We start from the raw sequence: 23,118 nt of genomic DNA on the forward strand, positions 1-23,118 counted from the left end.
TTAAAATTAACACTGTTTAACACTGTAAAAATCATGTGGGGCAGCTATCTGCTATTAATTGTTAATATTAACCCTATTCAACACTGTTAAAACAGGGACACAAGGCACAGCTCAGCTGCTTCTGTCTTAGTTTGGGGTCTGTTTGTCATCTCTTAGAGACAGGGCAGTTATCTTCTCTTAATTGTTAAAATTAACACTGTTTAACACTGTTAAAACCAGGTGGGCAGTTATCTTCTCTTAATTGTTAAAATTATCACTGTTTAACACTGTTATAACCAGGTGGGGCAGTTATCTTCTGTAAATTGTTAAATTAATACTGTTAAAACCAGGTTGGGGCAGTTAGCTACTATTAATTAAAATTAACACTGTTATAACCAGGTTGGGGCAGTTCTCTGCTGTTAATTGTTAAAATTAACCCTATTCAACACTGTTAAAAACAGGTTGGGGCAGTTAGCTGCTGTTAATTAAAATTAACACTGTTTAACACTGTTAAAACCAGGTGGAGCAGTTATCTGCTGTTAATTCTTAATATTAACACTGTTAAAATCATGTGGGGCAGTTACATGCTGTTAATTGTTAAAATTAACACTGTTAAAAGCAGGTGGGGCAGTTCTCTGCTGTTAATTTTAATTAAGACTGTTATAACCAGGTTGGGGCAGTTATCTGCTGTTAATTAAAATTAACACTGTTTAACACTGTTAAAACCAGGTAGAGCAGTTATCTTCTGTAAATTATTAAAATTAACACTGTTTAACACTGTTAAAACCAGGTGGGGCAGTTCTCTGCTGTTAACTCTTAAAATTAACACTGTTAAAACCAGGTTGGGGCAGTTATGTGCTGTTAATTAAAATTATCACTGTTTAACACTGTTAAAACCAGGTGGGGCAGTTATCTGCTGTTAATTAAAATTAACACTGTTTAACACTGTTAAAACCAGGTGGGGCAGTTATCTGCTGTTAATTAAAATTATCACTGTTTAACACTGTTAAAACCAGGTGGGGCAGTTATCTGCTGTTACTTAAATTAACACTGTTTAACACTGTTAAAACCAGGTGGGGCAGTTATGTGCTGTTAATTAAAATTAACACTGTTTAACACTGTTAAAGCCAGGTTGGGGCAGTTATCTGCTGTTAATTAAAATTAACACTGTTTAACACTGTTAAAGCCAGGTGGGGCAGTTGTCCGCTGTAAATAATTATAATAATTCAGAGGGAGAGGATTTCTTGCTAGGGGGTGACTTTTGGGCAGCTCCTCCAGGGGAAGACAAACTGAAAGTCAACAACCTCTCCCAAGAGCAGCTCGAGCACCAAAACATGGAAATCTCAAATTCTAACTTTGCCATCCACCCAAATTCTCTGCACAATTTTCTTTCCAGATCCACCACATCATTTTTTGTGCACAGGGAGACACCTCCTGTTTCCCAGGAGTCAGATTTTTAAGATCTTCAGGAGCAATCTGTCCCACCAAGCCAGGATGCTCTGGTCCAAGGTGAGGCCACACCAGCAGCAGAGTTTGCTCCTTACCTGCTCCACCACTTCCCTCAAAGGTCTGCCCTCCTCTGTGCTTTCTCTTTTGCCCCAAATGTATTTTTTTTGTGTTTTTATCTGTTGGGGAGAAAACAACAATGAGATTGGGGATGGCAAGGGCTGGATGGCAGAATGTGGGAGAAGCACCAGAGGGATGCAAAGTGCTTTTCCTGCAGGGGTTGGGGTTTGCAGCCACAAACCTCGTCCAGGAAACGTTCATTGGAGGTTTTGAAGTTCTTGAGCCACACCGAGGCCTGCAGAGGCTGATCCAGCCTGTCCTTCTTGTAGGAAGACTGGAAAAGCTCCTTGCAGTTCTTCACCCACAGATGAGCTGTCAGCAAAAAAAAAAAAAAAAAAAAAAAAAAAAAAAAAAAAAAAAAAAAAAAAAAAAAGGTAAAGTTGGTTTGGATTTTATTTTGTGGTTTTTTGTTTTTTTTTTTTTTTTTTTTTTAAGGCAAAATAATGGTATGAGGTGGGGTGTTTGTGCAATGCTCTATTGTATTTGTTTTTGGGTTTTTTTGGGTTTTTTTGGTGTTTTATGAGCCTTTTCCACTATGAAAAAACAAGGACAGATTTTGGTGGGATATCCTACAACTCCCAAACAATCTCTTCCCATGCTTGGTAACAATGGAGAAAACCAAACTGGCCCCAAGGATGTGTGAAAATAACTAATTATGCTCTGTTTTATTTGGAGATTTTTGTGTTTTGTGTTTTATGAGCCTTTTCCACTATGAAAAAACAAGGACAGATTTTGGTGGGATATCCTACAGCTCCCAAACAATCTCTTCCCATGCTTGGTAACAATGGAGAAAACCAAACTGGCCCAAAGGATGTGTGAAAATAACTAATTATGCTCTGATTTATTTGGGTTTTTTTTTGTGTTTTATGTTTTCTGTTTTATGAGCCTTTTCCAGTATGGAAAAACAAGGACAGATTTTGGTGGGATATCCTACAACTCCCAAACAATCTCTTCCCATGCTCATTACAATGGAGAAAACCAAACTGGCCCCAAGGACGTGTGAGCAGGTGAAAATTACTAATTATGCTTTACTTTATTTGGGGGTTTTGTGTTTTATGAGCCTTTTCCACCACAGAAAAACAAGGATAGTTTTTAATGGGATATCCTAGAGCTCCCAAACAATCTCTTCCCATGCTTGGTAACAATGGAGAAAACCCAACTGGCCCCAAGGACGTGTGAGCAGGAGAAAATTACTAATTATACTCTTTTTAACTATCTTTTTTACTTTTTTTGGGGTTTTTTTTTGTGTTTTATGAGCCTTTTCCACTATGGAAAAACAAGGATAGTTTTTGGTGGGATATCCTACAGCTCCCAAACAATCTCTTCCCATGCTTACAATGGAGAAAACCCAACTGGCCCAAAAGACGAGCAAGGGAAAATCACTAATTATGTTCTGCTTTACTTGGGGTTTTTGTGTTTTATGTTTTGTGTTTTATGAGCCTTTTCCACTATGGAAAAACAAGGCTAGATTGTGCTGGGATATCCTACAGCTCCCAAACAATCTCTTCCCATGCTCATTAAAAATAGAGATAACCAAACTGTCCCCAAGGATGTGTGAGCAGGTGAAAATCACTAATTATGTTCTGCTTTACTTGGGGTTTTTGTGTTTTATGTTTTGTGTTTTATGAGCCTTTTCCACTATGGAAAAACAAGGGTGGATTGTGCTGGGATATCCTACAGCTCCCAAACAATCTCTTCCCATGCTTGGTAACAATGGAGAAAACCAAACTGGCCCACAGGACGTGTGAGCAGGAGAAAATAACTAATTATACTCTACTTTATTTGGGGTTTTTGTGTTTTATGAGCCTTTTCCACTATGGAAAAACAAGGATAGTTTTTGGTGGGATATCCTAGAGCTCCCAAACAATCTCTTCCCATGCTCATTAAAAATAGAGATAACCAAACTGGCCCACAGGACGTGTGAGCAAGAGAAAATAACTAATTATACCCTACTTTATTTGGGGTTTTTGTGTTTTATGAGCCTTTTCCACTATGGAAAAACAAGGGTAGATTGTGCTGGGATATCCTAGCAGCTTCTTTGGGTGTTTGGTGTGTACCAGAGCCCTGCTTTTCTCACCATCGGGGATGTGCACCACCAGCCAGCCCTGCCTGGAGCAGTAGTGAACCACGTGGCACAGGGTCATGGTCTTGCCTGTTCCCCTCTCACCATCTCCAGCAAGATCTGTCAAGGAAAAGCTCTGAAAAAACCACTTCAGTTTGTGTTGACTGTGATTCCTGCAGAAAGGGAGCTCAGGGCAAGGATTTCACCCAGCACACCCAGAGAGCTCCTTCTCCCCGTCCCCCACCCCACTGCCCTGTGTGCTGACCCTCTTTGAAGCTCTGTGTCAAAATTAAAGAGTTAAAATTGAAATTAGGGGTTAATATTAAAGGGTTAAAATTGAAATTAGGAGTTAAAATTAAAGAATTAAAATTAAATTTAGGAGATAAAATTAAAGAATTAAAATTAAAATTAGGAGATAAGATTAAAGACACCCAAGCTCTGAGCTCCCTGAAGTGCCCAATCCCTGCATTGAGCACACACCACGTGGCACAAGAATGTATAAAAAACATGAATGCTGTAATAAAACCAGGTTTGGAGCCTTCTGAAAATGGAGTGTGCTGCTTTGTCTCTGTCTCAACGACAACACAGCCAAATATTCCTGTAAATTCTGAAAATATTCCTGTAAATTCTGGAAATATTTCTGTAAATTCTGAAAATATTCCTGTAAATTCTGGAAATATTTCTGTAAATTCTGGAAATATTTCTGTAATTCATTTTGTGCTTGGATGTTAAACTGGAATGAAAGTCTCCACCTCCTGGAGACCAGAGCAGCTCAGGCTCACAACCACCCTCTGCCTTGCAGGAATTCCTTGTGTTTCTCCTCATTCCACTCCAGTTGAAGGATAAAGATCACATATCTGCTTCTGAAAATGGAGTGTAGCTTTGTACTGTCTCTGTCTCAACCACAACACAGTCAAATATTTCCATAAATTCTGAAAATATTCCTGTAAATTCTGAAAACATTCCTGTAAATTCTGGAAATATTTCTGTAATTCATTTTGTACTTGGATGTTAAACTGGAATGAAAGTCTCCACCTCCTGAGACCAGACCACCCTCTGCCCTGCAGGAATTCCTTGTGTTTCTCCTCATTCCACTCCAGGTGAAGGATGCAGATCACATATCTGCTTCTGAAAATGGAGTGTAGCTTTGTACTGTCTCTGTCTCAACTACAACACAGCCAAATATTCCTGTAAATTCTGAAAACATTCCTGTACATTCTGAAAATATTTGTGTTACTCATTTTGTGCTTGGATGTTAAACTGGAATGAAAGTCCCCACCTCTTGGAGACCAGACCACCCTCTGCCCTGCAGGAATTCCTTGTGTTTCTCCTGGTTGCACCCCAGCTGAAGGATACAGATCACATATCTGCCTTCTGAAAATGGAGTGTAGCTTTGTACTGTCTCTGTCTCAACTACAACACAGCCAAATATTCCTGTAAATTCTGAAAATATTCCTGTAAATTCTGGAAATATTTCTGTTACTCATTTTGTGCTTGGATGTTAGACTGGAATGAAAGTCCCCACCTCTTGGAGACCAGACCAGCTCAGGCTCACAACCACCCTCTGCCCTGCAGGAATTCCTTGTGTTTCTCCTCACTGCACTCCAGGTGAAGGATGCAGATCCCATATCTGCTTCTGAAAATGGAGTGTAGCTTTGTACTGTCTCTGTCTCAACTACAACACAGCCAAATATTCCTGTAAATTCTGAAAACATTCCTGTACATTCTGAAAATATTTGTGTTACTCATTTTGTGCTTGGATGTTAAACTGGAATGAAAGTCCCCACCTCTTGGAGACCAGACCACCCTCTGCCCTGCAGGAATTCCTTGTGTTTCTCCTCATTCCACTCCAGTTGAAGGATAAAGATCACATATCTGCTTCTGAAAATTGAGTGTATTGCTTTGCATTGTCTCTGTCTCAACTACAACACAGCCAAATATTTCCGTACATTCTGAAAACATTTCTGTAATTCATTTTGTGCTTGGATGTTAGACTGGAATGAAACTCTCCACCTCCTGGAGACCAGCTCAGGCTCACACCACCCTCTGCCCTGCAGGAATTCCTTGTGTTTCTCCTGGTTGCACCCCAGCTGAAGGATACAGATCACATATCTGACAGCAGGGTGGGCGAAGTTGGAGCCCTTGAGGTAGGTGAGGATCTCCAGCGCCGGCCTCCGCACCATCAGCCGCGCCTCGTTGAAGGTCTGGATCTGAGGAGGGACAGTGTCACCAAAGTGCCACCAGCTGTGCCAGCCCTGCTCCCAACCTGCCTGCAGGCTCCCAGCACCCCCAGCTGTTCTCCAGGTTGGGGATTGAAGGCACCTGAGATGGTTGCTCATGGTCACACTCAGGTGTTTTGTTATTATTTCTTATCTGTGTTACAGCCTCACAACCAAGAGTCCTGCAGCTTTTCATTAACCAGGCACGAAATGGTTAAATATCTCTTGTTACAAGGTCTTTTGAGACCAAACCATCCAATTAAGAAATGACACTTAGATTATTTCCCTTTTAACCCAATCACTGATCCCTCCAATTCCACAATGTGGAATTTTCTGTCCAATTACAAAATGCCACCCAAACCCATGAAGAAGAAGGTGAAGAAGAAGGAAGAAGAACAACCTGTCTCTGCTCTAAAACTTCTATCTTGCTTCATATTTATTTCTATATTCTAAAATCCCAAACTTTAAGTCTTCTTCTACTTTGTGACATTACACAAAGTAAACTTCAATATCACAAAGTAAATGTCTAACCAACCTGTAATTTTAGCATTAATAATCAATTTTGAAGCTTTCTTCACAGCCTCAGGTCAATTGTAGTGTTCTCTTGTGGGTCTGTGCCAATTAAGAACTGACACCTGGATTATTCCCCTTTTAACCCAATAACTGATCCCTCCAAGCCCACAATGTGGAATTTTCTGTCCAATTACAAAATGCCACCCAAACCCATGAAGAAGAAAGAAGAAGAAGAAGGTAAAGAAGAACAATTTTGCTCTAAAACTTCTACCTTGCTTCATATTTCTTTCTATATGCTAAAATCCCAAACTTTAAGTTTCCTACTTAGTAATATTACATGCTTCTAACCAACTACACACCTGTAATTTTAGTATTATTAATTAATTTTGAAGCCTTCTTCACAGCCTCAGGTCAATTGTAGTGTTCTCTTGTGGGTCTGTGCCAATTAAGAAATGACACCTGGATTATTTCCCTTTTAACCCAATAATTTGTCCTGTGAAGCCCACAGTGTGGATTTTTCTGTCCAATTACAAAATGCCACCCAAACCCATGAAGAAGAAAGAAGAAGGTGAAGAAGAACAACTTTGCAGAGCCTGTCACAGCCCCATCTGCCTGACACGAATCAGAATTTTCTACCAAGGTTGTTGACACAGAAACCAAGAAAGAAAGAAGGATAAATAAGAGACACCTGCAATTATTCCAATAAGCATTTTGTTTGTGTTTCCTGACTAATGAGCAAATGTAAACTTCTGAGTTTTGTAAAAATGTATAAAAGGCATCCATGCTGGAATAAAACCAGGTTTGAAGCCTTCTGAAAATGGAGAGTGTTGCTTTGTAGAAAATATTTCTGCGATTCATTTTTGTGCTTGGATGTTACAGATGAAAAACACTGGAACAAAAGTTGCCTGAGGTGGAACCCTCAAACTCTGCTGCCCTGGGTGGTTGACTCATCTCTTTTAGATGTTGAAAACAACAGTAAGGGCAAGGAATAACTGAGGAATGACTGCTCTCTCTCATTCCAACAGGAAAATATCCCAGATCTGGTTCTCCCCACACAGAATCACGGAATTGGGCTGGATGGGAGACCCTTGAAGATCATCACACCCACGGTCCCAGGTTGTCCCAAACCCCCTCCAACCTGGCCCTGGGCACTTGCAGGGCTGCAGGAATTGCCCCAAAGCTGCAATACCTGCTGCTGGAAACGATGGGGCAGCCCATGGGGGAACACAGCCTTCAGCTCCTCCAGGGGGATGTTGTACAGACGGCCCTCGTGCTGCTCCGTGTGCTTGGCCTGCAAGAGAAAATGGGAATTGGCACCCTGGAAAAGGGGAATTGGCACCCTGGAAAATGGGAATTGGCACCCTGGAAAAGGGGAATTGGCACCCTGGAAAAGGGGAATTGGGATCCTGGAATATGGGAATTGGCACCCTGGAAAAGGGGAATTGGCACCCTGGAAAAGGGGAATTGGCACCCTGGGAGGGAAAATGGCAATTGGGACCCTGAAAAAGGGCAATTGGCATTCTGGAAAATGGGAATTGGCACCCTGGAAAATGGGAATTGGGACCATGGAAAAGGGGAATTGGCATCCTGGAAAATGGCAATTGGCACCCTGGGAGAGAAAAGGGCAATTGGCACTCTGGAAAAGGGGAATTGGCACCCTGGGAGGGAAAATGGCAATTGGGATTCTGAAAAAGGGCAACTGGTACCCTGGAAAATGGGAATTGGCACCCTGGCAAAGGGCATCCTGGAAATGGCAATTGGCACCCTGGAAAATGGCAATTGGCACCCTGGGAGAGAAAATGGGAATTGGCACGCTGGAATATGGGAATTGGCACCCTGGAAAAGGGGAATTGGTACCCTGGAAAACGGGAATTGGCACCCTGGAAAAGGGGAATTGGGACCATGGAAAAGGGGAATTGGCACCCTGGAAAATGGGAATTGGCACCCTGGGAGGGAAAATGGCAATTGGGACCCTGAAAAAGGGCAATTGGCATTCTGGAAAATGGGAATTGGCACCCTGGAAAATGGGAATTGGGACCATGGAAAAGGGGAATTGGCATCCTGGAAAATGGCAATTGGCACCCTGGGAGAGAAAATGGCAATTGGCACTCTGGAAAAGGGGAATTGGCACCCTGGGAGGGAAAATGGCAATTGGGATTCTGAAAAAGGGCAACTGGTACCCTGGAAAATGGGAATTGGCACCCTGGCAAAGGGCATCCTGGAAATGGCAATTGGCACCCTGGAAAATGGCAATTGGCATCCTGGGAGAGAAAATAGGAATTGGCACCCTGGAAAATGGGAATTGGCACCCTGGGAGAGAAAATGGGAATTGGCACCCTGGAAAAGGGGAATTGGTACCCTAGAAAATGGGAATTGGCACCCTGGAAAACGGGAATTGGCACCCTGGAAAAGGGGAATTGGGACCCTGGAAAATGGGAATTGGCACCCTGGGAGGGAAAATGGGAATTGGGATTCTGAAAAAGGGCAACTGGTACCCTGGAAAATGGGAATTGGGATCCTGGAAAAGGGGAACTGGCACCCTGGAAAAGGGGAATTGGCACCTTGGCAAAGGGCAATTGGTACCATGGAAAATGGGAATTGGCACCCTGGAAAAGGGAATTGGCATCCTGGGAGAGAAAATGGGAATTGGGATTCTGAAAAAGGGCAATTGGTACCCTGGAAAAGGGGAATTGGCACCCTGGAAAAGGGGAATTGGCATCCTGGGAGGGAAAATGGCAGTTGGGATTCTGAAAAAGGGCAATTGGTACCCTGGAAAATGGGAATTGGCACCCTGGAAAAGGGGAATTGGGACCCTGGAATATGGGAATTGGCATCCTGGGAGAGAAAATGGGAATTTGCATACTGGAAGAGAAAATGGCAATTGGGACCCTGGAAGAGAAAAGGGCAATTGGGACCCTGGAAAATGGGATTGGGATCCTGGAAAAAAAAAAAGGGAATTTGGATCTTGGAAGAGAAAAGGGCAATTGGTACCATGGAAAATGGGAATTGGCACCCTGGGAGAGAAAATGGGAATTGGGATTCTGAAAAAGGGCAACTGGCACCCTGGAATATGGGAATTGGCACCCTGGAAAATGGGAATTGGTACCCTGGAATATGGGAATTGGCATCCTGGGAGAGAAAATGGGAATTGGCACCCTGGGAAATGGCAATTGGCACACTGGAAGAGAAAATGGCAATTGGGACCCTGAAAAAGGGCAATTGGCATTCTGGAAAATGGGAATTGGCACCCTGGAAAAGGGGAATTGGCATCCTGGGAGAGAAAATGGCAATTGGCACCCTGGAAGAGAAAAGAGCAATTGGCACCCTGGAAAATGGCAATTGGAATCCTGGAAAAGAAAATGGCAATTGGCACACTGGAAAAGAAAATGGCAATTGGGACCCTGAAAAAGGGCAATTAGCATCCTGGAAAATGGGAATTGGGATTCTGGAAAATGGGAATTGGCATCCTGGGAGAGAAAATGGCAATTGGGACCCTGGAAAATGGCAATTACACCCTGGAAAAGGGCAATTTGCACACTGGAGAGAAAATGGGAATTGGCACCCGGGAAGAGAAAATGGGAATTGGGATTATGGGAGAGAAAATGGCAATTGGATCCTGGAAAAGGGCAATTGGCACCCTGGCAGAGAAAATGGGAATTGGGATTCTGGAAAATGGGAATTGGCACCCTGGAAAAGGGCAATTGGCACCCTGGAAAAGAAAATGGGAGTTGGGCATCATGGAAGAGAAAATGGGAATTGGGATCCTGGAAAAGGGCAATTGGCATCCCGGGAGAGAAGATGGGAATTGGGCATCATGGAAAAGAAAATGGGAATTGGGACCTTGGAAGAGAAAATGGCAACTGGGACCCTAGGAAAGAAAAGAGCAATTGGCATTCTGGGAGAGAAAATGGCAATTGGGTCCTGGAAAAGGACAGCTGGGATTCTGGGAGAGAAAATGGCAACTGGCACCCTGGAAGAGAAAATGGGAATTGAGATTCTGGGAGAGAAAAGGGCAACTGGCACCCTGGAAGAGAAAATGGGAATTGAGATTCTGGGAGAGAAAAGGGCAACTGGCACCCTGGAAGAGAAAATGGGGATTGAGATTCTGGGAGAGAAAAGGGCAACTGGCACTCTGGAAGAGAAAATGGGGATTGAGATTCTGGGAGAGAAAAGGGCAACTGGCACCCTGGTCAATTTTTTTGGGGGGCACCATGGATTTCCCTCACCTTCCAATAGTTCCCCCAAACCTTGGCAGAGCTGTGGCACCCTCCTGAGTGACCTGCTGCTGTCACACTCACTTTCCTCTGTGACAAAATGATATTTTCTGCCTTGGGCTGCTGCCTCCCAGCAATGATTCCCACTGTGCCATTTGGTTACTGGGGCTGGAGGCTTAAAAACTCATAATTTCCTTTTTGGGGAAAAAAAATTTACCATAATTTCCAGTCCCTTGTGGTGACCTCAGTGATCAGGGCTGGACCTGAATCCTGCTGCATTTATTTCTGGTGTTTCCCCTGCAGGTCTCACCATAATGACAGCAAGAAGCTGCTGTCCCTGGGATCTGGGAATTTAATGATTTTTCCCCTTCATTATTCTCTTTTCCTGCCATGCAATACCTGCAAAGCCTTTTCTTATTTCCTCTTGCTCAAATCATCCTTTTTTGTGTCTTGTTTAATGAGGACAGTAAACAGAGACTGCTCTGCAGCCCTTCCTGTGTGACTTTCAGCAGTTTTGTGTTAATCTTTGAAGCTTGGATCTTGTCCTGCTCTGCTTTCTGCATTTTTTTTCCATAGATTTAAAGTAAAACCATCCTCCTCTTCATTCCTGCTGTATATAAAAACTGCCATGCACAACAACAAATACAACAATTCCCTCCTTTTCTTTATTTTATGTGCCAGCATTTTTGTGTGTGTGCAGGTTTCTTCTGCCTGCTTGGCCAGGAATATTTGGCTTTTCCCAGTTTTTGATGGACGCTTCATAGAAGCTCTGCTGCATATCCATGAATTTTCTGCTCCCAGGATTATTGTAAAGTCTCCCTTCCCTTCTCCAGGACAGATTTGCAGCCTTTCAGCACAAAATACACATTTTCTGCCCCTTTTACTCAGCAGCCACCCCTGTTCCACCCTCCTTGGGACACACAGGACAGGCCAGGGTGTCCTGGACTCTGTGCTTGACCTTGGCACAGCTGCAGCATTTGAGGAACTCCTGATTCAAGGAATGGTTTTTAGGAAGTTTGGTAACTTCAGCAAAAGCTGAGCTGCCAAACTGGGGGGGTTCAGTGATCAGGAAATCTTTGGAACAGGGGGGAAATGTTAAATCCTGGCTGTAAGGAGGTGTCACCTGCTGGAGATGGGTTCAGTGGTCAGGAAATCCTTGGAACAGGAGGGAAATGTTAAATCCTGGCTGTTCTAGAGGTGTCACCTGCTGGAGATGCCAAACTGGGGGTTCAGTGGTCAGGAAATCCTTGGAACAGGAGGGAAATGTTAAATCCTGGCTGTAAGGAGGTGTCACCTGCTGGAGATGCCAAACTGGGGGTTCAGCGGTCAGGAAATCTTTGGAACAGGAGGGAAATGTTAAATCCTGGCTGTTCTAGAGGTGTCACCTGCTGGAGATGCCAAACTGGGGGTTCAGTGGTCAGGAAATTCTTGGAACAGGGGGGAAATGTTAAATCCTGGCTGTAAGGAGGTGTCACCTGCTGGAGATGCCAAACTGGGGGTTCAGTGGTCAGGAAATCTTTGGAACAGGGGGGAAATGTTAAATCCTGGCTGTTCTAGAGGTGCCCTGCTGGAAGGAGGTGTCAAAAACTTCTTTTTCCCAAGCTCATTTCAAACTGGATTTCCTGGAGTTCTCCTGGACACAGCAGCTGAGGTTTTCCACAAGAGCAGGACTCAATTTTCATTCTCAGCTTCATCCCTGACTTGCTGCATGACTTTTGGGCAAATTCCTTCACTCTCCTGCACAATGTGGGTCGTTTATCCTCGTGTTTCCTCACTTGGAGCTTTGCTAATGGCAGGAAACATAAACTCTGAGCAAAAATGTGATTTTTAGTGGCTTTTTTAGCCCCATTTCAAGGGGATTGTGGGGTGCAGGAGCTGGGGTGCCCCAGCCAAAGCTTTTCACAGGTCACAATGGCAGAGCCAGTTGCCTGGCAACCCAAAAGGAGGCACAGGACAGAGGGGACAGTGGGGACAATGGTGGCCATCTGGCCTGTGCTGTGCAATCCTCGGGGTCACGTGTGAGATCATCTCCTGCTGCTGTTTCCATAGAGACCCCAGAGGAACCACAGAGGCTCCAATTACACAGCAGCACCTCCGAGCTCATTCCATTCACTCCCTGCCCTTCGTTTTGTGCTCCAGACGCACACAGAGCGTGTGAGGCCACAGAGCTGTGCTCAGGGCACCTGGGCTGTGCTTTTCATCACTCCCTGCCCCTCATTTTGTGCTCCAGATGCACACAGAGCTGTGAGGCCACAGAGCTGTGCTCAGGGCACCTGGGCTGTGCTTTTCATCACTCCCTGCCCTTCATTTTGTGCTCCAGACACACACAGAGCGTGTGAGGCTGCAGCTGTGGTGCTGCAGAGTTGTGCTCAGGGCACCTGGGCTGCGCTTTTCATCTTTTTATCCCCTCCACGGCCAGCCCAGGGAGGGTTCTCCAGGGAAGAATAAGCCTGGAGTTGAGATTAAAGGTGTCTGAGGAGAAGCTGAGCCTGTCCCAGCTGCTGCAACCTCACCTGAGCAGCTCTGGAGAGGGGATCAACCCCTGTCCCCAGGAGCTGTCAGGCTCCATCCTGAGCAGGGGACAGTGGTGGCAGCCAGGGCTGGCTGTGGCAGGGAGAGCGGTGGCAGGATGGCCCCAGTGGTGGCAGGATGGCCCTGGTGGCAGCCTGGGGACAGTGGTGGCAGGATGGCCCCAGTGGCTGCAGGATGGCCCTGGTGGCACCCAGAGGACAGTGGTGGCAGGGCAGGATGGCCCCAGGGGACAGTGGTGACCCAGGGGACAGTGGTGGCAGGGCAAGATGGCCCCTGCTGGCAGTCAGGGCTGGCTGTGGCAGGGACAATGGTGACAGGATGGCCCTGGTGGCACCTAGGGCACAGTAGTGACAGGATGACCCCAGGGGACAGTGGTGGCACCCCGGGCACAGCGGTGGCAGAGCAGGATGGCCCCACGGGACAGTGATGACCCCAGGGGACAGTGGTGAGCCCAGGGGACAGTGGTGGCACAGCAGGATGGCCCTGGTGGCACCCAAGGGACAGTGGGGGTAGGATGGCCCTGGTGGGAGCCAGGGGACAGTGGTGGCAGGATGGGGACAGTGGTGACCCCAGGGGACAGTGGTGGCACCCAGGGCACAGTGGTGGCACTCAGGGGACAGCGGTGGCAAGATGGCTCTGGTGGCACCCAGGGGACACTGGTGGCACCCAGGGGACACTGGTGACCCCAGGGCACAGTGGTGGCACGATGGGGACAGCAGTGGCAGGAAGGGGACACTGGTGACCCCAGGGCACAGTGGTGGCACCCAGGGGACACTGGTGGCACTCAGGGGACACTGGTGGCACCCAGGGCACAGCGGTGGCACCCACGGCACAGCGGTGGCACTCAGGGGACAGTGGTGACCCCAGGGCACAGCGGTGGCACCCAGGGCACAGCGGTGGCACGATGGGGACAGTGGTGGCACTCAGGGGACACTGGTGGCACTCAGGGGACACTGGTGGCACCCACAGCACAGCGGTGGCACTCAGGGGACAGTGGTGACCCCAGGGCACAGCGGTGGCACCCAGGGCACCCTGCTGGCACCCAGTGCACCCGGTGCCAGGCGTCACTCACCGGGTCGCTCTCGCTGGTGTGGAAGATCACTCGGGGCGCTGCTGCTGCTGCTGCTGCTGCTGGCACGGCCGGGCCGGGCACAGAGCTCAGGGCAGCCCTGGCCGTGGGCCGGGCACTGCCACGCTCACGCTGGGGACACCAGGGGGGACAGGGATTAGATCAATGTCACATGAGCTGTGCTGGACAGTCACCCTGTACTCATTCCTTAGGGAGTGTGTTAAATGCAGCTTTAGGTTATAACGTTAAAATAGAAACGATGCTATAAGGTCAAACAATATTAATTTTATGGTCACATGTATTATGTTTACATAATTCATAGACACGTATTATGTTAAACATGTATCAATTTTCTTAAGGAATGTGTTAAATATAGTTTTAGGTTATAACAATCTAAGATTATAACAATGTTAAAATAGAAACTATGAAATAATGTTAAACATTAATGATTTTATGTTTATGTGTATTATATTTACATAATACATAAACATGTATTAATTTTCTTAAGGAATGTGTTAAATATAGTTTTAGATTACAACATAATCTAAAATTAGATTATAATATAATGTTAAAATACAAACTATGCTATAATGTTAAACATTATTAATTTTATGTTCACATAATACATAAACATGTTAAACATGTATTAATTTTCTTAAGTAGTGTGTGAAATGCAGTTTTAGGTTATAACATGTTAAAATACAAACTATGCTATAATGTTAACATTATTAATTTTTATGTTCACATGTATTATGTTTCTATAATACATAAGCATGTACTATGTTAAACATGTATCAATTTTCTTAAGTAATGTGTTAAATATAGTTTCAGGTTATAACATAATGTTAAAATAGAAACTGTGCTATAATGGTAAACATCATTAATTTTTATGGTTACATGTATTACACTTACATCATACATAAACATGTATTAATTTTCTTAAGTAATGTGTTAAATATAGTTTTAGGTTATAACATAATCTAAAATTAGATTATAACAATGTTAAAATAGAAACTATGAAATAATGTTAAACATTAATGATTTTATGTTTATGTGTATTATATTTACATAATACATAAACATGTATTAATTTTCTTAAGTAATGTGTTAAATATAGTTTTAGATTACAACATAATCTAAAATTAGATTATAATATAATGTTAAAATACAAACTATGCTATAATGTTAAACATTATTAATTTTTATGTTCACATAATACATAAACATGTATTATGTTAAACATGTGTTAATTTTCTTAAGTAATGTGTTAAAAATAGTTTTAGGTTATAACATGTTAAAACAGAAACTATGCAATAATGTTAAACATTAATAATTTTATGTTTATGTGTATTATATTTACATAATGCATAAACATGTATTAATTTTCTTAAGTAATGTGTGAAACACAGTTTTAGGTTATAACATGTTAAAATACAAACTATGCTATAATGTTAACATTATTAATTTTTATGTTGATATGTATTATGTTTATATAATACATAAGCATGTACTATGTTAAACATGTATCAATATTCTTAAGGAATGTGTTAAATATAGTTTTAGGTTACAACATAATCTAAAATTAGATTATAACATAATGTTAAAATAGAAACTATGCTATAATGTTAAACATTATTAATTTTATGTTTACATAATACATAAACATGTATTATGTTAAACATGTATTAATTTTCTTAAGGAATGTGTTAAATATAGTTTTAGATTATAACATGTTAAGAGAATCTATGCTATAGAGTTAAACATTATTAATTTTTATGTTCATGTGTATTATGTTTATATAATACATAAACATGTATTAATTTTCTTAAGTAGTGTGTGAAATACAGTTTTAGATTATAACAATGTTAAAATAGAAACTATGCTATGATGTTAAACATTATTAATTTTTATGTTCACACATATTATGTTTACATAATACATAAACATCTATTAATTTTCTTAAGTAGTGTGTGAAATATAGTTTTAGGTTATAACAATGCTAAAATAGAAACCATGCTATGTTAAACATTAATAATTTTATGTTTATGTGTATTATATTTACATAATACATAAACATGTATTAATTTTCTTAAGGAATGTGTTAAATATAGTTTTAGATTACAACATAATCTAAAATTAGATTATAGCATAATGTTAAAATAGAAACTATGCTATAATGTTAAACATTACTAATTTTATGCTCACATAATACATAAACATGTTAAACATGTATTAATTTTCTTAAGTAGTGTGTGAAATACAGTTTTAGGTTATAACATGTTAAAATACAAACTATGCTATAATGTTAACATTATTAATTTTTATGTTCATATGTATTATGTTTATATAATACATAAGCATGTAGTATGTTAAACATGTATCAATTTTCTTAAGTAATGTGTGAAATATAGTTTTAGTTTATAACAACGTTAAAATAGAAACTGTGCTATAATTTTAAACATTATTATTTTTTATGTTCACATGTATTATGTTTACATCACATGTATTATGTTAAACATGTATTAATTTTCTTAAGTAGTGAGTTAAATATAGTTTTAGGTTATAACAATGTTGAAATAGAAACTATGCTATGTTAAACATTAATGATTTTATGTTTATGTGTATTATATTTACATAATACATAAACATGTATTAATTTTCTTAAGGAATGTGTTAAATAGAGTTTTAGATTACAACATAATCTAAAATTAGATTATAATATAATGTTAAAATACAAACTATGCTATAATGTTAAACATTATTAATTTCTATGTTTGCATGTATTATGTTTACATAATACATAAGCATGTATTATGTTAAACATGTATTAATTTTCTTAAGTAATGTCTTAAATATAGTTTTAGTTTATAACAATGTTAAAATAGAAACTGTGCTATAATGTTAAACTTTAATAATTTTATGTTTATGTGTATTATATTTACATAATATATAAACATGCATTAATTTTCTTAAGTAATGTGTTAAATAGATTTTTAGGTTATAACAAAATGTTAAAATAGCATCTGTGCTATAATGTTAAACATTAATAATTTTTATGTTCACAAACCCTGCACCTGAGTTTTACCCAAAACACAAAATTTGAGGTTTTTCACCCAATTTACACAAAATTCCTTAAGATGCCACATGAAGCCATGAAGGCCTCACTCCACACTGAGGAGTGGCAGCACCCTGAAAATTCAGTCTAACAATCCATAATCAATTACCCAGGGATTAATGCAGCTCTGCCCACTATTTAATATTCCACCTCACTGAGCCAAACCCTGCACCTGGGTTTTACCCAAAATTTCAGGTTTTTTCACCCAATTTACTCAAAATTCCTTAAGATGCCACATGAAGCCATGAAGGCCTCACTCCACACTGAGGAGCGGCAGCACCCTGAAAATTCAGTCTAACAATCCATAATCACCTCAAGCTCTGCCCACTATTTGATATTCCACCTCACTGAGCCAAACCCTGATTTTTACCCAAAACACAAAATTTGAGTTTTTCACCCAATTTGCACAAAATTCCTTAAGACCCCACATGGAGCCTCACTGCTGGAAGGGCCCACACCGAGGAGCGGCAGCACCCTGAAAATTCAGCCTAACAATCCATAATCAATTACCCAGGGATTAGTGCAGCTCTGCCCACTATTTAATATTCCACCTCACTGAGCCAAACCCTGCACCTGGGTTTTACCCAAAATTTCAGGTTTTTTCACCCAATTTACTCAAAATTCATTAAGATGCCACATGAAGCCATGAAGGCCTCACTCCACACTGAGGAGTGGCAGCACCCTGAAAATTCAGTCTAACAATCCATAATCAATTATCCAGGGATTAGTGCAGCTCTGCCCACTATTTGATATTTATAATCACACTCCCCACACTGATTTCCCTGCATCCAGACTCTGGGCATGAGGACCCAGACGTAGCTGAGGAACCAAACCAAGCCAGCTCAGCTGATTAATTAATTTTTTTTTTTCCCCAGCCAGACTGCTGAAGCCTGCCTGCAAGGCCCAGCCAAAACAGGCGAGGCAGGACAAGCATTTTATTATGCTGTGCTGAAAGAAAACACAAACATTTGTCAATGATTTGCAAAGTGCATCCTCCAGACGGGCTCTGAGAGCCCCTCAGCAGCACTGACAGGGCTGAGCAGAGGCAGCAGTTTCTGATTTTGTGTGTGTGGGTGAGAGCAGCAGAATGCAGAGCTCAGAGCAGGGACGGCTGTGGCGTGGCACAGCTCTGCTGCCACCTCAGGGAGCCGCTGCAAAGCCACCAGGGCTCCGGGGAAAGTGGGATCAGGCACATTCCAGATGCCTGAATCAGCATTTGGGCACTTGGCCTCCTGTTAGGGAAGCAATGAAACCAGCCTGGAGCCTCTGGGACAAACAGCTGCAGTGCAAACAGGGAGATCACCCAGCACATCTTGTTCCCACGTTGCCCTTTTCCTCCTCGAATGCAAATTATCCTTTAGGATGGCTTATTATAGTTGAAAATCCACAGAGCTGACAATTTTACAGCCTTGAGCAAGGCACTAAGATGCCAGTTTAGTACACGAATAAATACAGAAGGCAACTCTTGCCACCTGATCACCCAGAAAATGCCAGTATTCTGAGTTTGGAATATACCACGAGTTTATATTATATCCTGAGTTTAGAGCACCGAGGTGCTTGGTCCCTCCTCCTGAACAAAAGCTCAGCATCCACCCTTGGGATTTAGAACGGCAGGAACATCCACAGAGCCCTGCACAGCCATCCCTGGGGTTTGGAATGTCAGGAACATCCACCGAGCTCTGCACAGCCATCCCTGGGCTTTGGAACATCCACAGAGCCCTGCACAGCCATCCCTGGGCTTTGGAACATCAGGAACATCCACCGAGCTCTGCACAACCATCCCTGGGCTTTGGAATGTCAGGAACATCCACAGAGCTCTGCACAGCCATCCCTGGGCTCTGGAATGTCAGGAACATCCACAGAGCTCTGCACAGCCATCCCTGGGCTTTGGAATGTCAGGAACATCCACAGAGCCCTGCACAGCCACCCCTGGGCTTTGGAACATCCACAGAGCCCTGCACAGCCATCCCTGGGCTTTGGAATGTCAGGAACATCCACAGAGCTCCCCTGCAGCCCTGCTCAGCCACCCCCAGCCCATCCCCATCCCCACAGCCTCCCCAGCGCCGTTTTCCCGGAGCAGGGAGCGGATTTCGGGCCGTGTTTCCATCTGCCCAAGGACAGGAGCCGCCTCTCCGGCATCCCTGAAATGGCAGCGAAACCATCACGTGGTGCCCGAGCTGAACCGGGAGCGCCGAGCCGGGAGGTGGAGCTGTTCCCGCATCTTCCCGGGATCCCGGGATGTTCCTGCACCTTCCCGGGGTGTTCCCGCATCTTCCCGGGGATCCCGGGCTTTTCCCGCATCTTCCCGGGATGTTCCCGCATCTTCCCGGGGATCCCGGGCTTTTCCTGCATTTTCTCGGGATCCCGGGGTGTTCCCGCATCTTCCCGGGGATCCCGGGATGTTCCCGCATCTTCCCGGGGATCCCGGGCTTTTCCCGCATCTTCCCGGGGTGTTCCCGCATCTTCCCGGGGATCCCGGGCTTTTCCCGCATTTTCTCGGGATCCCGGGCTTTTCCCGCATCTTCCCGGGGATCCCGGGCTTTTCCCGCATCTTCCCGGGATCCCGGGCTGTTCCTGCACCTTCCCGGGCTGTTCCCGCATCTTCCCGGGGATCCCGGGCTGTTCCCGCATTTTCTTGGGATCCCGGGATGTTCCCGCATCTTCCCGGGATCCCGGGCTGTTCCCGCATCTTCCCGGGATCCCGGGATGTTCCCGCATCTTCCCAGGGATCCCGCGCTGCTCCCGCACGTTTCACAGATCCCGGGCTGGGGAATACCCGGCTGGTCCCGAATCTTCGGGGATCGCGCTGCTCCTGCATCTCCCGGGAACCCCGAGCTGTTCCCGCATCTTCCCGGGATCTCGGGCTCTGGGAATGCCGGGCTGTTCCGCATCTTCCCGGGATCCCAAGCTGTTCCCGCACGATCCAGGGATCCCGGGCTGTTCCCGCATGTCCCACGGATCCCGGGCTCTGGGAACGCGAGGCTGGTTCCACTTGTCCCTCAGATCCCGGGCTGTTCCTTCATGTTCCACGGATCCTGGGCTGGTCCCGCCCGATCCAGGGATCCCGGTCTGGTCCCACAAGTTCCAAGGACCCCGGGCTGGGGAATGCCGGGCTGGTCCCGAATGTCCCACGAATCCCGGGCTGTTCCCACATCTTCCAGGGATCTCCGGGAATGCCCGGCTGCTCCCGATGTCCCAGGGATCCTGAGCTCAGGAATGCCGGGCTGGTGCCACTTGTCCCACGGATCCCGGGCTCTTCCTTCATGTTCCACGGATCCTGGGCTGGTCCCGCATCTTCCAGGGATCCCAGGCTGTTCCCGATATCCCATGCATCCTGAACTCCGGGAATGTCGGGCTAGTCCCACATCTCCCACAGATACTGGGCTGGTCCAGCATCTTCCAGGGATCCCGGGCTGCTCCCAAACCTTCCAAGGGATTCCAGACTCTTCCCTCACGTTCCAAGGACCCCGGGCTCTGGGAATGCCGCGCTGGTCCCAATATCCCAGGGATCCCCAGCTGTTCCTGATGTCCCACGGATCCAGGGCTCTGGGAATGCTGGGCTGCTCCTGCACCTTCCAGGGATCCTGAGCTGCTCCTGCACCTTCCAGGGATGTTCCCGCATCATCCAGGGATCCTGGGCTGCTCCCGCACCTTCCAGGGATCCTGGGCTGCTCCTGCACTTTCCAGGGATCCTGGGCTGCTCCTGCACTTTCCAGGGAGCCCGGGCTGGGGAATACCGGGCTCTTCCTGCTTGTCCCACTGATCCCGAGCTGTTCCTGCATGATCAAAGGATCCGGGCTCCTCCCACATCTTCGGGGATCCCGGGCTTTGGGAATGCCGGGCTGGTCCCCATGTTCCAGGGATCCTGGGCTGTTCCCACACCTTCCCGGGGATCCCGGGCTGCTCCGTCATGTTCCACGGATCCCGGGTTGTTCCTGTATCTTCCAGGGATCCCGGGATGGTCCTGCACGATCCAGGGGTTCTGGGCTGGTCCCCCATGTTCCAAGGACCCTGGGCTGGGGAATGCCGGGCTGCTCCTGCATCCTCTGGGGATCCTGGGCTGTTCCCGATGTCCCAGGGATCCAGGGCTCTGGGAATGCTGGGCTGCTCCTGCACCTTCCAGGGATGCTGGGCTGCTCCTGCACCTTCCAGGGATTCCAGGCTCTGGGAATTCTGGCTCTGGTTCCGCTTGTCCCACGGATGCTGGGCTCTTCCTTCATGTTCCATAGATTCCGGGCTGGTTCCGCATCTTCCAGGGGTCCCAGGCTGCTCCCACATGTTCCAGGGGTCCCGGGCTCAGGAATGCTGGGCTGTTCCCTCATGTGCCATGGATCTCAGGCTGTTCCTGATGTCCCAAGGATCCCAGGCTCAGGAATCCCGGGCTGGTCCAGCATGTTCCACCCCAGGCTGTTCCCAAAGTCCCACAAATCCCGGGCTGTTCCTGCATGATCCAGGGATCCCAAGCTCTGGGAATGCTGGGCTGGTCCCCCATGTTCCAGAGATCCTGGACTGTCCCCACATCTTCCAGGGATCCCGGGCTGGTGTCCCCTGTTCCCAGGACCCCGGGGCTGGGGAATGCCAGGCTGCTCCTGCATGATCCAGGGATCCCAGGCTGGAAATGCTGGGATCCCTGGAAATGAAAAACTCGGGAAATGCCAGGCTGGTCCCACTTGTCCCACGGATCCCAGGCTGGTCCTGCATCTTCCAGGGATCCCAAGCTGGTCCCAATGTCTCAGGGATCTCTGGGAATGCCGGGCTGGTCCCACTTGTCCCATGGATCCTGGGCTCTTCCTTCATGTCCCACGGATCCCAGGCTGGTCCTGCATCTTCCAGGGATCCTGGGCTGTTCCTGATGTCCCGGGGATCTCTGGGAATGCTGGGCTGCTCCCAATGTCCCACACATCCCAGGCTCTTCCTTCGTGTTCCACAGATCCCAGGCTGGTCCTGCACCTTCCAGGGATCCCAGGCTGGGGAATCCTGGGCTGCTCCAAACGTCCCAGGGCTCCTGGGCTCAGGAATCCCAGGCTGTCCCTGATGTCCCGGGGATCTCTGGCTATCCCGGGTTGTTCCCGATGTCCCAGGGATCTCTGGGAATGCTGGGCTGTTCCCGATGTCCCACACATCCCAGGCTCTTCCTTCATGTTCCACAGATCCCAGGCTGGTCCTGCACCTTCCAGGGATCCCAGGCTGGTCCCAATGTCCCAGGGATCTCTGAGAATGCCAGGCTGCTCCAAATGTCCCAGGGCTCCTGGGCTCAGGAATCCCAGGCTGTCCCTGATGTCCCAGGGATCTCTGGCTATCCTGGGTTGTTCCCGATGTCCCAGGAATCTCTGGGAATTCTGGGCTGTTCCCAATGTCCCAGGAATTCTGGGCTGTTCCCACAGCCTGCCCAGGAAGGGAAGCACAGCACAGCCACAGCTGCAGCCACCTGGCTGTGCTGGAGGGGAAAAGCCTGGAAAAGGCAGCAGCAAACCACACAGCTGGAGCTCTTCTCCATCAGGAAAAAATTCCAGGCCTGCTCCATGGGCTCCTGCTGCTGTTTAGGGTTTAAGGAGGCTCTTGGATGGCACAGGGATGCTGTGAGCTGGGGAAGAGTGCATCACCACACCCACCCAAAGCACTGAGCCATTTTTGGTTCAGAAAATGGAAAAAAAAAAGAAAAGGTTTTTGTCCCAGAGGGCGCTGGGCACAGCCCCAAGGCTGCCAAAGCTCCAGGGCATTGGGAGATCCCAGCACGAGGGGGGATTGCAGGGCCAGGATTCTTCCAGCTGGGAATATCCCAAAATTCTGTGATTTTTGGCAAAACCCTTCCCACAGCATCTGTGCAAGGCTGCTGGGTTGTTCCTCTG

At 45.8% G+C, this 23,118-nt stretch overlaps 1 protein-coding gene across 1 annotated transcript in view; it reads right to left on the reverse strand.

Moving 5' to 3' along the window:
- Positions 1 to 23,118, reverse strand: part of DAP3 (death associated protein 3) — a 31,250-nt gene that overhangs the window by 5,763 nt on the left and 2,369 nt on the right. The window contains exons 4-9 of the mRNA XM_059490117.1: positions 14,158 to 14,286; positions 7,529 to 7,630; positions 5,709 to 5,817; positions 3,623 to 3,715; positions 1,727 to 1,857; positions 1,524 to 1,604 (exon numbers count right to left, since the gene is read on the reverse strand). Of these exons, the coding sequence (XP_059346100.1) occupies positions 1,524 to 1,604; positions 1,727 to 1,857; positions 3,623 to 3,715; positions 5,709 to 5,817; positions 7,529 to 7,630; positions 14,158 to 14,286 (645 nt within the window). The remainder of the gene's footprint in view (positions 1 to 1,523; positions 1,605 to 1,726; positions 1,858 to 3,622; positions 3,716 to 5,708; positions 5,818 to 7,528; positions 7,631 to 14,157; positions 14,287 to 23,118) is intronic.

The sequence above is a fragment of the Ammospiza nelsoni genome, chromosome 28 (genome assembly GCF_027579445.1).
Source record: "Ammospiza nelsoni isolate bAmmNel1 chromosome 28, bAmmNel1.pri, whole genome shotgun sequence".
NCBI lineage: Eukaryota > Metazoa > Chordata > Aves > Passeriformes > Passerellidae > Ammospiza > Ammospiza nelsoni.